This window comes from Podarcis pityusensis, assembly GCF_964106645.2.
Source record: "Podarcis pityusensis genome assembly, chromosome: 14".
NCBI classification, from domain to species: domain Eukaryota; kingdom Metazoa; phylum Chordata; class Lepidosauria; order Squamata; family Lacertidae; genus Podarcis; species Podarcis pityusensis.
In genome coordinates this window covers 7,014,158-7,029,141 of record NC_138039.1, presented here as the reverse complement: position 1 = coordinate 7,029,141, position 14,984 = coordinate 7,014,158, and the positions used below count along the sequence as shown (strand labels likewise).

The 14,984-nt window shown below is 46.0% G+C and overlaps 2 protein-coding genes across 2 annotated transcripts in view; one reads left to right on the top strand and one right to left on the bottom strand.

The window, feature by feature from the left end:
• The window catches only part of FLII (FLII actin remodeling protein), a 56,432-nt gene extending 45,045 nt beyond the window's left edge, over positions 1-11,387 (top strand). The window contains exons 25-30 of the mRNA XM_080980939.1: positions 1,057-1,117; positions 2,834-2,962; positions 4,453-4,559; positions 5,773-5,878; positions 6,484-6,549; positions 7,675-11,387. Of these exons, the coding sequence (XP_080837065.1) occupies positions 1,057-1,117; positions 2,834-2,962; positions 4,453-4,559; positions 5,773-5,878; positions 6,484-6,549; positions 7,675-7,809 (604 nt within the window). The 3' untranslated portion in view covers positions 7,810-11,387. The remainder of the gene's footprint in view (positions 1-1,056; positions 1,118-2,833; positions 2,963-4,452; positions 4,560-5,772; positions 5,879-6,483; positions 6,550-7,674) is intronic.
• Positions 9,702-14,984, bottom strand: part of LLGL1 (LLGL scribble cell polarity complex component 1) — an 81,254-nt gene continuing 75,971 nt past the window's right edge. The window contains exons 21-22 of the mRNA XM_080981322.1: positions 13,997-14,076; positions 9,702-13,129 (exon numbers count right to left, since the gene is read on the bottom strand). Coding sequence (XP_080837448.1) covers positions 13,998-14,076 — 79 coding nt within the window. The 3' untranslated portion in view covers positions 9,702-13,129; position 13,997. The remainder of the gene's footprint in view (positions 13,130-13,996; positions 14,077-14,984) is intronic.

Below are 14,984 nucleotides of genomic sequence, written 5' to 3'. Positions count from 1 at the left end.
TTAAGTTGAATTACTGAAATAAACGAACTTTTCCACGATATTCTAATTTTTCAAATTTCACCTGTATGTGTGGAGAGAGACATAAACACCCACCCTGTAAAGAGAGTTTACACTCATGACAATCCAGTGGAATCCCTGGGGTTTTGTCCTGTCTGAACAGAGCAGGTACAGCCCCTGACTCAAGGCCCTAAACGGCCTCAGTCCAGTATATCTGAAGGAGCGTCTCCACCCCCATCATTCAGCCCAGACACTGAGGTCCAGTGCTGAGGGCCTTCTGGCAGTTCCCTCACTGCAGGAAGCCAAGTTACAGGGAACCAGGCAGAGGGCCTTCTCGGTAGTGGCACCCACCCTGTGGAACACCCTCCCACCAGATGTCAAAGAGAAAAACAACTACCAGACTTTTAGAAGACACCTGAAGGCAGCCCTGTTTAGGGAAGCTTTTAATGTTTAATAGGTTATTGTATTTTAGTATTTTGTTGGAAGCCGCCCAGAGTGGCTGGGGAAGCCCAGCCAGATGGGTGGGGTATAAATGATAAATTATTATTATTACTCAGAGCAGTTTGCAATGTGAATCTTTAGAGATTATATTACACCCATGACCAAATTATAACGTAGAATCGTCTATAACTGAGTTGGTACCACGGGCAGCTCTCTCTGAGGGACGCTGTCATTGCAAAGAACTACATACGCAGCTGCTTTATGCAGAGTCGGACCATTCTAGTATTGTCTCCTCCAAGCTAGTGTTGTCTACACTGGCTGGCAGCAGCTCTCCTGCATCTCTCCCAGCCCTAACCCGGAGGTGCTGGGGATTTGAACCCGGGACATTTTGCACGCAAGGCAGATGCTGTAGCCCACTGAACAGTGTGTCTTCCCACCAGGCTAAACATACTCTGCATCTTCACTTGTTCCTCAGAGGACGGTTTCCAGCATTCTCACCAACTTCCTGGTTGTTCTTCTCAGAAATGAGCATAGTCACAATGACAGGTGTTAACTTTCACCTTTTCTGTGTTGGCGATTGCGATTGATTACCTTTTTTCCTTCCCCTTTTCTTCCCAGATGTATCCAGATCAACACAGACTCCAGCCTTCTCAACTCCGAGTTTTGTTTTATCCTGAAGGTAACCTCTTTGTCAGGGACTAAGTCTAATACTTTATAGTCTGGTTTTCAACTCTTGTTCACATTTTAAAGTGGAATAAAACTCCTTATAGGATTTTATACTGCTGCTTTCTCTAATAAGGGATAGCTTTAGCATACTCAGGAATCAAAAGTTTTGTGTCTCTCTTGTAGGAAATGCAGTGCTTTTTTCTAAAAAAATATTTAGGGGTCCTCTCATTTTCCTCTCATATTGAAATACTGCCCCTCAATGAGGCCAAACGACTCACAAAATGTTTAGGGGTATGTGTTCCCGGGGGGGGGGGGAGCACTGAGGAAATGTATAAACGTCCAGCATTCATAAGGGCTAGCAACTTGCTCTTTAAAATGAATTCATGAAAACGAGGTGCCTGAAAAAATTGAATTGTTGTGACTTTTCTTGCATTTGGCAAGTCACAGAACCTATATTGTGCAACATACTCACTAATCATCTTTTAAAAGGTGCGATGGAAATTTTGGGGGCCTCTTTTCCTTGCTTCTTGTGAATGGTGATGCACACACTTGCACACACTCCTGGATTAAGGAATATGTCATTCAGAAGTCTACAACCTGGATTTAAGAAATCATTTTGGATAGTATTTAACAGTTCTTCTTTAGAGAGCATTCTGTTCAAGAGCACCCTTTTCAGAACAGGAAAAACTAATACTGATCTGTCACTGGCCACAACCGTAGTTCCAGGTCAACCTTCCGACAGCTGTGGTATTTTGTTTTTCTATTAACATTCTTGTTAACAGCAATAATGATAATAAAATTGCTTGGTCGCTTTTCCCACAAAACCGACTCAAGGCAACTTACAGAAACAAACACTTGAAAACAAGAGTAAAAACAACCTGAAATGCTCAACTGCAATATGTATAAATGAGTAGATCCAATTCAACCCTCAAAAAATGAACAGGAAATTAAGGTCCCTGCCATGACATCCTTCTATACTTTTGTCCCCCAACGCTGATGGTGGGTGGGTTGTGTTGGAAGTTTGGGGGCAGCTTATTGTGAATGGTTAAAACGGAGTCAGAGATCTCTAAATTCCCTGTATTTTGACCTCTTTGCTGACCTCCGTATCTCAAATGGCGTGGCAGGAAGATTCAAGGACAATCCAACATTTCAATATTTCAGTGTAGTATGGTATCAAAATATATTTTTTATTTGCAGAATATGGATAGATATCTTTTCAAAATGAGAGCAAGAGCATCAAGTGATACTTAGGACAGTCCTAGTTGTTTTCCAGTGTATTTCTTATTAATTAAAAATTCCACGTGGTGCAAGCAAATTGTTGTTCTGAAAGTGTGGCCCGGAGAAAAAAGTTTAAGAACCACTGGTTTAGGCCAATACATCTTACAGGTATTTAGACCCATACCTGTATCCTCTTTTACCACTTCCTGACACTTCGGACCTCAAGATGAGAGGTCACCTTTAATGATCCCCCAAGAGAACAGAGGAACCAACCTGGCTGCCTTTGTTTTCTCCAGATAAGTTAGTTTGGTTGGAACTAGACACCTTTTCCCATCCTAGTTTTGTGCTTCCAATAATAAACTATCGTCTTCTTGCTCTGCAAGCATCTCTTTGTGTGCAATGGCAGCAGCCAAAGTCCACTCTTTGGCCGGACACACTGAACTCGCTATGCACGGAAACTCTCCAGGAGGTTATAGGGTTCCCTTTCAACATTTCCCCCCTTTTTCTCCAGGTTCCCTTTGAAAGCACAGACAACCAAGGCATTGTGTACACCTGGGTGGGCCGGGCTGCCGACCCTGACGAAGCCAAGCTGGCTGAGGACATGATGAACTGCATGTTTGATGACTCCTACAGCAAGCAGGTGAGTCAGAGCAGGAAAACCATGGCCGGGGGGGGGGGGGGACTGCGCGTGAGATGGTGAAGCGGACTGTTTCCCACCCTCTTTCCTCGCAGCCAGGGCCAGATTTAGGTTTGATGTGGCCCTAAGCTACTGAAGGTAATGGGGCCCTTTCTATGTCCAGCTGTCCTTTGTCAACAACAAATGGTCGCTGTTTTTTGTGTTGAATATGTGCTATATAGTAATTTATGAGTTTGACCAAACTGCGGGAGACAGGACTGCCTGGCGTGCTCTCGTCCATGGGGTCACGAAGAGTCGGACACGACTAAACAATAAAAACAAAATTTATGGACCTAATAGGTATCTAAAGCCATTTGCACATAACAAAACATGTATTTTATCAAATTAATTGTTGAACTGAAATACAGTTAAGAAGTAGTACCGTATTTTTCGCTCCAGAAGATGCACCTGACCATAAGACGCACCTAGTTTTTAGAGGGGGAAAGCAAGAAAAAAAATATTCTGCGCAGAGCATGTAAGCAGCTCTCACTTTTCTTGCTTTAAAACCTGCGCAGCGCCTCTTGTTCTGCTGGCTTCCCAGCAAAGCGGGATGAGGGACAAAAGGGAGCCCTTACAAGGGAGCACTGAGCAGAGCCTGGCAGCGGCTCTTGCTGGCTTTTCCGGGAGGTGGGGGAAGGGACAGAGGGCAGCCTGTCAGTCCCTTCTCCCACCTCGCGGAAAAGCCCCCAAGAGCCGCACACACGCTAGGCGCGGCTCTTTAAAGGGAGCTCTGAGCAGAGCCTCCCACCTACATTCGCTCCATAAGACGCACACACATTCCGCCTTACTTTTTAGGAGGAAAAAAGTGCATCTTATGGAGCAAAAAATACAGTATATTAATAGTGAAATGCAATTAAGAAGTATATTAATAGTGAAATAATTATTAAGCTCTAACTTAAAACAATTTTTTAATTCATAACAAACTTAATAATGCAAACACATTGGCATTTGGCAATAACAAAAGTTCCTTTAAAAACAATTTACACAGACTTGTAATTGGGGGGGGGGGCAAGAGTGTGGCTTGTTTAGCTTATACCTAAATCTGGCACTGCTGGCAGCCTGCCCTGGTTACAAAGATATCGCTGGCATCAGGCAGATTGGGGAAGGTACATTGGGGGTTGGGCTGGATGACCTCTGGGGAACATATGGTTTGCTCTGGGTGTTCACGCAGCCTGCAAGGGTTTCTGCTGGCGTGAGCCTGAATTGAATCACATCTGAAGGAGAGAACCATCGAAGGCCGCTAGCCGGGACATCTCTGCTCTGCCTCCACAGTTGGAGGCAAAAATGGAAGGGAGAAAAAGGGCTCTTTCACTCCAGTCCTGCTTTTGGTGGTTTCCCAGGGGCATCTGGGTTGGCCTCTGTGAGAACAGGATGCCGGACTAGGTGGGCTACTGGCTTGAGCCAGAAGCCTTGTCTTACCTGCCTCACAATGGCCACTCCACCTTTTGTTCCAGGTGATAAATGAGGGAGAGGAGCCTGAGAACTTCTTCTGGGTTGGAATTGGTGCACAGAAGCCTTATGACGGAGATGCAGACTACATGAAGTATTCTCGCCTGTTCAGGTGGGCGCTGTTCCTCTTGGTCCTCCCCTCGCTCTCTTCCTTCTCATGAAAAATATTTTACCTCCTTCAGGTGCATTAGCGTAAGCTTTGAAAACCATGGAGGGGGGGCATCGTAGAACGGGATGGGGGACCTGTGGCTCTTCAGAGTTTGATGGACTCCAATGCCCATCAGTCCCATCTTACACGGTCACCGTGGGGGGGGCGGGGGGGTTGGAGACAAGGGCACCTGCCCTGCTGCCGGTTTCCCAACCCCTTGGCACTGAAGCCCCACTCAAGTGACTGCTGGTAATGTTATTGTGCCCTTTCTTCAGCTTCTGAAATCTCACGCCCCTCCGACATGCAATTTCACACAATTCCATGAAGTCACAAAGTCCAGCAACTTGCATTATAAACCTGATTTTTTTTTTTGTTAAAAAAAAAACCTCAAGCCATTCATAAGAAGCGTAATAGCTAGTCCTGTTTCCAGAGAGGTCACTCAGTTCCATCAAAGGCCACGGTCACACCAAACATTTAAAGCACTAGCATACTGCAGCCATGGCTTCCCCCAGAAAATTCTGGGAGGTGTAGTTTGCTATGCCCTATCCCATGGGTAGGCAAACCAAGGCCCGGGGGCCGGATCCGGCCCAATCACCTTCTCAATCCAGCCTGTGGACGGTCCGGGAATCAGCGTGATTTTACATGAGTAGAATGTGTCCTTTTATTTTAAATGCATCTCTGGGTTATTTGTGGGGCATAGGAATTCGTTCATTATTTTTTTCAAAATAAAGTCCAGCCCCCCACAAGGTCTGAGGGACAGTGGACCGGCCCCTTCCTGAAAAAGTTTGCTGACTCCTGCCCTATCCTGTTCACAGGGCTACAAATCCCAGAGAGGGGTTGAACAATCCCTCTCTCTTCCCAAAGAACTGTGGGACTCAGAGTTATTTGAGGGGGAACAGGGGTTTTCTAACAACTCTCAGCACCCGTGAAAAAACTGCAGCTCCCAGAATTCTTTGGGGGCTCCCAGAATTCCGTGACCGCACAATGATACCACTTTAACTATTGCGGCTTCCACCGAAGAACTCTGGGAACTGTAGTTTAAGGGTGGTGATAGTTTGGAGATTCCTTTTTGCCAGGGATTGAACCCAAGACCGTCTGCATGAAAGCAGGTGCTTTGCCACTGAGCCCACAGCCCTTCCCCATTTTACTGAAATTCACTTCTGGCCTTGTCTCTCAGGTGCTCCAATGAAAAAGGCTATTTTGCCGTGTCTGAAAAATGCTCTGATTTCTGCCAAGACGATTTGGCGGACGACGACATCATGCTCCTAGACAATGGGCGTGAGGTAAAGTTTTCGGCATGGGGGATTTATTTAGTGAGGGGTCTTAAAAATATGTTTTTGGGTGTGAGGAATTCAAATCTGCTATTTTTGCACTTGGACAACAATTAGCTTGGTTAAGTCTACGTTTGATGAACTAGCACATATAAACAGCTTTCGGGAAACCAAATAATTTTAATTTTTGCCATCTGAAAACATCACATAATTAATAATAATATATAACTGTAATTACTTGGCAGTCATTTTTCATGATATCTGTGCATACCTTTTACTTACCAAGCAAAACTAAATTTTGTTAATTTAACCAAGATTATCTCTTGATTTCCCGAGTTGTGTTATAACTTTTTAGCACCCCTCATTTGGGGAGATTTGAAAGTTGAAAAATTCAGTACATCCTAATGATGGGGAGTTTGGGGGCTCCCAGCCTCTCAGAAAGAGGGAGGGGGGAGGCAGATAGAAAATGGGAGCAAAATCTGTGAATCGGGACATGAGAGGAGACTCTTCCCCCTGCCAAGTGATTATTTTGGGATACGTGCTTTAATTTTAATTTCTATTAAACTTGTGTTTTCAACCTATTCCGACTTTTTTCTCTTCTCCCCTCACCCCGGCAGGTATACATGTGGGTAGGAACACAGACCAGCCAGGTGGAGATAAAGTTGAGTCTCAAAGCCTGCCAGGTAAGGAAGACACCTCTGGATATCACAATTGTCCAACAATCCTAGGGACCCCACCACCCAAAAAACTTGATTCAGAGCAAATTGTGTTTCATTCATAGCACTGTATAGTAGGCAGGGGTCTCCTGCAATGCAGGGATAGGCAGCCGCCCCACACGGGGATCGAACCTGCAACCTTTTATAAGCACCGGGCTCTAACCGATGGAGCTATCCAGGCAGGGATAATTGCTGTTTCCCATGAATCCTGAAACTGGCTCATTGTTGAGATCGCTCTGCTTCTGGAGTGTGGTCCAATGACTCATGGGGGTTGTGTCGTGGTTTGGGGCAGGGACCGCAGCATCCTCCCTTTTTTGGCTATTTGCAGGGGACCGTTTTTCAGTCGAGGGCCGCATTTCTGTTTGGAATCGGCCAGCAGGGGCCACATGCTGGCAGTGGGTTGGTGCCAGAGTTAGAAGAGAGCAGGGCAGTCCCTTTCATTCTGCCCCTTCCTCCTTTTTCAACCACCCAATCCCCTTTCTCTCTCCTTGCCCAACCTCTTCCCCATCCCACAAAACCAGGGTGAGGACTGTGCCTCGCCTGTACCCGGCCGATAGGAGAATGCCAAACCTAAGAGACAGGCAAGAGCGGTCTAAGAGCTCTGCAGGATCAGGCCAATGGCAAAGCAGAGCCTGAACACGACAGCATTTACCCTATATCACAAGTGTTTTTAGGTCATTAACGTGTTTTAATTTACTTTTGATTTGTATTGTTTTCGGACTCCCTTAGGGAAGAAGGTTGAAGTGGAAGTGCAACCATTTTTTCCTCTTCCCTCCCTTGCCCTTGTCCTTGCGTGATGTGTTTTTAATGTTTTGTTTTTAATAAAAATATTGGCTTTTAGGAACTGTCTTGTTTAGACTCTACATTAAGCTGCTCCTGGGAGCCTTTTTGGCCAAGCAGCAATGCTTAAAATAAAAAGAAATGAAAGTAAATTTAAATTTTAAACTTGAAGATAGCTGGACAGGCTCAGCAGAGGTAGTATTGGGGCTGGCAAGCCCTTGGCAGCCTAATCCAACCCTTTTATATGTGTGGTGTAGGGAACCAGCATTTTGTTGTCTCCTGCCTCTGAACTTTCCCCTGTTTTCTCTGCAGGTATACATCCAGCACATGCGCTCGAAGGACACAGCTCACCCGCGGAAACTGCGCCTGGTTCGGAAAGGCAACGAACCGCCTGCCTTCACCCGCTGCTTCCATGCCTGGAGCGTTTTCCGGAAGCCTCCGGCCTAAGCTGCTCGCTGATGGCGGTGGCCTCTCAATGGCCTCTCCATGGGACTCTATGGCACCTGCTGGACCTCAGTGCTCAAGTAGGGGTGGTACAGCTGTATCCTGGTTTTTTTTTAAGACCAGCTGATTGGACAAAATGTTACTAGAGGAGGAGCTAGAATTTGCCCCTCCCCTTTTAAAGAAACAGCACCAGCCTATTAAGCTCCCCACCCCCCTTTTACAAACCACTTTTCACCTAAATTTTTCTCCCTCCTCACCACCTTGGGGCAGTGAAATAGATGCTTCCTGGACCCACTCTTGCGAAAACATTGCCGCTGGGACTCTTCCCACAGCTACAGCATCACTATGTTGTTTTTCCCACTTGCACAGAGATCTTTTTTATATAGTATATTTAACAGAACGCACGTGAGCTGTGACTTCTTATTCTGCTCTTTGAGAGCACTGCAGCCTGGACCCAGTTTGAAGTCTGTAACAGCAACCTCTCTCCTGCAAATGGATGGCATGTCTCTTTTTGAAGCAAGTTGTGCGAGGCAGGGCAGAGGAGCGAGACGACTGGCACCTTCAACTTGGGCAAAAGAGTTCGCAGTGCACTTAAAAGACTTCAGGAAAAAACGTGACGGAGAAGTCCATTTTAAAAAAACAGATAAAATAAAATCAAGTTTATTGCTTTTAAAAGTTGTTATCTGCTGCTAGCCCTCATGGATGCAAAAAATGTCTCCTTTGAAATGTATGGTGACTTGTGCATTTTGAGGAAAAGGCAGGCATACCTTTTATCTATAAAAACCTACCATGCAATCACTGCAGTTGTCCTTTTATAGGTTAGTATCTTGCTAAATTCCTGTACGGAAGGAGGAAATTGTGGATAATTTTAAATTCATGCTTTGGTGACTGGCCTGGTCTTTCCTAATATTGCTTACTGACAACTACCTTCCAGCAGAGCAACATTTTTAAGTGTTGCCCCCTTTACACTGACTTTTCTGTGTCAGAAAGCGAGAACCTTTTCAGGTGTAAAAGCTTTCCCCCACCCCAAAAAGGATTTGGCCTGTTCTAGGTCATGTCCATGCTAATCTCCCATCTATTAGAAGGTGGGTCCTTCATCTGCTTAGCTCTTCAGTGGGGCTGAGGTGCAAGCAGACTCTAACCTAAGCAGGACATGGGACGACTTCCACCATCTCAAAGCCACCCTTGTCCACCCCCTTCAGAAGGCAGGAAGTTCCCACTGCCTTCTTCCTCCCTGGCAGCAGCGGTTTCACCCCGGTCCTTCGTGGGGCTGACGCTACTTGTTCCCCCTTCCGCTTTTCAATATCGCGATGTGTCTGTATAATCATGAAGTTGGGCTTCTGATACATCACAATGTTGGAAAGCTGGTATTGCCTAGGCCTACCTGGGACCGATGGGAGTTGGGAATTCAAAACTTATCAGGAGGGCACCAGGCAGAGAGAAACCCAGAGGTACGCTCTGGCTACGTTTGTGACCTCGGATGGCAGCAACTATCCTCTGAAATGGGGCTGGGGAACTGGATCCCACCTATCAGTGGCCTGACATCATGATTCAGGGTGCGTTGGAACATGGCTGTCCGCACATTCCACTCGCTTAGCTGTTCTGTGATGTTTTCCCATTGCTATTGCATCACTCCCATCTGGAAGGGCACCCTAGCACAACAAAACATGAGACCTAAAAAATAAAACAGAATGTTTTTGGCATAAGCAGCTGCAGGATTTTCTGCAGGGACCTACAGGTTATGAACAGACTGGAAACCAAGCTGTATATTGTGAATGCTTTGCAGACACAAAACAGTATTGATCACATTTAGCTTCCTCCAAACCATCACGAGCACAAAGTCATAATGAACCCACAATTAACAGGGAACCTGGAACAACAAGCCACACATAAGCTTAAGATATTATTAAATGCTTTATTTTTTCCATTATTAAAAACCTGTATTAATAACTAAACAATGCTAAATCCATCATCTGAGCAAAACAAAGAAGGTCCCAACAGAGAGGGTACATTCTACCAAGGAAACTAACCCCCCCAACTCCCTTCCACAATTAAGTCTGCCAAAATAAAAAAATATTAAGACACACAATGGCACGTCTCCACTATAGAACTCCGCTCTGTCATCCGCTCACAAACATGCGCACCCGTGCAAAATCACACACACTCACATGCACGCCTGGGTTTTGGGGGGAGGGGGCGAGGAATCAAACCGTACCAAAAAAAAAAAAAAAAGTCTGACAAAGAGTTTCATGTAACGTCATTATCAGGAGGCAACGTCTGGGCATTAAGAGTGAGGAAATGATCCCACGCATGGAACAGATAGCCACAATCTAAGGCAGAGCCCGCACTATTTTAAGACTTAATACAAGCTTTCGCCAACTTGGTGCCTTCCAGATGTTCTAGACTACAACTCCTAACACCCCCAGTTGGAGAAAGCTGCTCCATGTTCCAGGCCTGAGCCAGCGTCTGTACCTGTCCCGAGACCCAATTTTACAAATATATATAATGGCTGGCTCCCCTTCTCTCCCACTTGGCCAAACTTTTCTTGGCACTAAAATGTCAGCAGTGGGAACAAAAAATGAGGAAACAACTCATACTGTAAGACCTCAGCGAAAGAAGAAAGAAACAACAAGCCAAGACCTGAACTCGGCGCTTCGTCACTGCAAAGGTTACCTTGGCCACAAGACAGGCTGCAAAGGCCAGAGCTTCTGCCAGCAGGAGGTAATGCCAAAGAAACACAGGTAAGAGATGACTGCTTATTAAAAGCAGAGGTAGAGGAGGAAATTCTGGGCCTTCCAAGTGTTTGCTGGGCTGCAACATCCATCATTCTCGAGCAAGGGCCATGCTGGATGATGGGAATGGGAGTGCAACAACATCTCGAGAGAAGCTGGTTCCCCAGCCCTATATTAAAGACTGCCTGACACCCTCCCACTCACCTGCCTCCCAAGAAACACAGGAAGAGAGAAGCATGTGGCTTTCCACAGGCAAAGGAAGAGGGGTAAGTCCAGGCTTGGCCCCTTGCAAGATGCAGCTGGATGTTTCAGGTGGCTCACCCAAAAACAGAGAGCACGGCTTGCGTTAGTCATTGCATGCAACCATCTCCAAATCCATTCTCCAAAAATCCTCAAAGCGGATTACAAAAATCCAGGGCCAGGGGCTGGGAAGAGAGTCCCACCTTTCGACACAAATAAGGTCCTACAGATTTCCAACATCCCACTGCTTGGCTGGAAAAGAAAGGCTGCCTTTTAATAGCAAAAGAGGATTTGGCAGCTGTTTTCAGAGGGTGGCCTGGAGCTGGTGACTTGGAGCCCTTTCGAGTTCAGGATTCATAAATAAATGAAAATGTGACACGAGGGACAGAATCAGATGGGGGAAGCAAGGCGTCGCAGCCTCTCTGCCCGACAGATGCACAGAAGATGCTTGGGCTCTCCGGTTGTCGATGGACCACAACTCCCATCATCCCTGACCATGATGGCTGGACATCTGGAAGGCACAGATTCCCCTCTCTCTGTTAAGGGGGGAGATTTTAAGAGGCGGCAAAAGGAGGAGACAAGGAGTAAATAATAACACACTAGGCACACTGGCTTCAAACACCAGTGCATGATCATAACTCTCGCCAACCAACCAGCAGAAATAAAATGTAATAAAGGCGTTACAACAGGGCCACGTGTGAATAGCAGTACACTTTTGAACCTGCCGCCAAAGTCCCACGGCATACTAGCCTGCTTCCTAAACCCACCTGAAGATCACTCGGCAAGAAATAATAGGCATGTCATCTGAGTTTTTTGCCACCTCATTGCTCCGTAGGCGGGTCACAGGGCTGGCATCAAACAGGAGGTGTCAAAATTAGCAAGCCAAATTTTCAGGAAGGAAGTTGCCACCTTGTGGTAATAACTGGACCCAATGCTCCTTGGGTCGGGGTGTGTGTGAACCTGTGACCCTCCAAATATTGCTTGACTCTTAACTCCCAGCAGCCAGCAAGGCCAAGGGTCAGGGGTGATGGGAGATGTCGTCTCACAACACCTTGAAGGCCATCCTTTCAGATAAGGCTGAGAAAGCAAATGGCACAGCTCCTAAAGAGCACTGCAGTGCGAGATGCAAACACTTATACTTTATGTGTTCCATATTTCCAGTGTCCCTTCATGTACCTCTCCTCCTCCTTCCCCCCCATCCTAAAAAAATGCACAGTTCCTAGAAAAGGAAGATCGGGGGACGCCATCAAACAGGAGACGCAGGAAATTCACTCGGACGTTTTCTTATTCGGTGCGAAGCTTGCAGCCATGCAGAGGTAACAAGAGCTCTCTTGAGCGGCTGGTTAGAACTTCAACCACATGGAGGGAAGATGTGCAGCTGCAGGTGGGTTTCCTCGTAGATCCGTTTCCCGAAAACCTGCCTCTTGCGCACCCAATTTGTACAGCTGCACCGCTGAAAGAAAACCCTTCTGCCCAGCTAGACAAAATGTTCTCTGCAAGCCAAGAACAAAATAACAACTTTCCGCCAGTATTACAAAAGAATTTCTTCAGGTTGGGCTCTTCTCCAAAGAGTTCCCCACTAGCACCACAGAAGTGGGAGGCATTTTGCCATAAGATCAAGGCCTGTTTTCCCCAGCCGGCTGATGCAAGAAGTTGCCAGAAGTAGGGTGGGATGGGGTGGAAAAGCTCTCAGAAAAAAGGAGGAAAGGAGAATCTGGAAGTATGTAAACAGAGCAATTCAGCCACTCGATCCCAAGAGGTTTCAGAGAGGTGTACCAGGAAGCAGAAACAAAACCATCCGTCAAGTGTGTCTGTATATATCTAAAAAGGCTCCTTTTTCGTGCAAAGTTTGATGCTGATACCTCGGCCAAAGAGAGAGGCTGGTTCAGTCTCGGTGGGATCCTGACACCACAGGCAGGCCCCTCCCATGCGCCCACTTTGTGTCTCGTTTTTGCTTTATTAGAAAAAGGTTTTAAGAGTTTTAGTGTGTGTTTTTTGTGCAACGGAAGAGACAACTTGGTCCTGTCGAAGAGGTTGGCACATTTTCCTTTTCTTCATTTTTTTTTTTAAAGAAGAAGTTGGTGATTGCAAACTTGGGAGAGGTACCGAGGAAGAAGTGATAGGGGAGACCCCCAGCACGAAGAAATCTTCCTCATGAGTCCACTTCCAGGCCGTGCGGTAGAAAAACGTCATGACTCTTTGTAATTAAGAAAAAGGAAGAAAATGCAGAACAGGGTCTCTGGAAGGAGAGGAATAGGAAAGACCAACGGTCTGTTACCACACAGTCAAAAGTCTTTTGTCCCTGGGGGGTGTCAAGCGCCAAAACAGGCCAATGGGACCTTGTGTAGTATCTGCAGAAGGAACACAGAATTATGAGCTGGATATTCTGCAACTAGACACATCCACTTACAAAACTTCAGTTTCCTTATTTTGAAAAGCCTACACTCTCTGCCTAGTTTTCAAGTTGCCTAGTAAAAACCCAAAACATTGCAATGGCAATAAAATGAATAAGAAACTGAATCAGTAGGATCAAAACGTTATCCAAACCTAGAGTTGCCATACATCTGGAATTTCCCAGATTTTTGTCTGGGAAAATCCGGATGTACGGCAGAAAAGGGCACTTTTTGGCGGAAAAGAAGCTCGACCATTTTGGGCAAAACTAAAAAAATCTCAACAACGTTGCCAAAAAACGTTTTTCTTTTCACTGTTTGAAATATGGCAACCCTATCCAAACCTGCATTAGGTTTAAGTCAAATTGGCGTTGCAAAATTTGCTCTGCTGCTGTTAACCGAAAGAGGGTTACATGCAGGCGGGCACACCATTAAGTCATATGGCAGTGAGTCACCTGACTGCCATATGACTTCAGGGACATGTCACGTGATGTCAGGCGTTTCCCATTAAGGGCAGCAAAGATTCCCGTTGCAGCTGCAAAGGAAGAACCTTCCTTTGCCGCCACCGCTGGTGTCAGGTGTGGGAAAGGCGAAGGGGTTTCACCCAAAATGGACTCCCGGGTCAAATCCAGGGGACTTGCAGGTCTAATGTGGTTTCTTTCTTGCCGCTGACCTATGCTAAGCCCTGAAGTCTAAACCAGAACCCCCATTCTGCTCAGACCCCTCAACCTTATCCTCTGAAAACAAAAAATAGGCTTAAAAATTATGTAGGCAAGACCTGAGGCCTACATAAGAGAAACCTGACTCTCTTCTCTTCACAGGACGTACCTCATTTGATCAAGATCCCTGGGGAACGAGCCTCGTCCTCATTTATGTTCCTCAGATTTCTCTCTGCTTCCTCCGATGGCCTGCGATAGATCAGGATTTTAACATTATTTATTTAAAATGTTTTCAGTCTGCGCTTTTGCCTCACAGAACCCAAGGCATGGCAGAGATGGTTATCATTTTGTCCCTAGCATTTGGGGATATGCTGCCACTGAACAAGGAGATTTTCCTCTCAGTATCCAAATCAGGAGAACCAAGCATTATCACCGTAACATTTTTTTAAATAGAAAAAAGGCATTTTAAACTAAATAACAATCACTGGAATGGTTTGTTTAAGTTTACTCCTCGTCCATTTCACAGATTTTAAGGAGAAGTTATCAGGTCTTCCCATCATCATGCCATGTACAGTGGTGCCTCGCAAGACGAAATTAATCCGTTCCGCGAGTCTCTTCGTCTTGCGGTTTTTTCGTCTTGCAAAGCACGGCTATTAGCGGCTTAGAGGCTATTAATGGCTTAGCGGCTTTAAGAAAAAGGAAACAAACTCGCAAGAAATCGCAAGACGTTTCGTCTTGCGAAGCAAGCCCATAGGGAAATTCGTCTTGCGGAACGACTCAAAAAACGGAAAACTCTTTCGTCTAGCGAGTTTTTCGTCTTGCGAGGCATTCGTCTTGCGGGGCACCACTGTAGTTTAGATATAGATAGATCAATAGATATATATTATTTAGAACATTTGTACCCCACTCTTCAGCCAAAAAGGCCCCCAGGGCAGCTTACATACAATCAAAACAAGGGGGCTTACAATCTGAAAAAACCCATGACACACAAGGGGAAAGGGACAGGGACGGAAGAGGAAAAACCAAAACCCAGGCACCAATTTCTAAACAGTTGTTCCTCTATTGACAAGCTGGCACAGTTCAGGGGCTGGGCTTTTGGATAAGCTGATGGGAGCGAGCCTGGGATAGCTCAGTCAGTAGAGCATGAGACTCTTAAT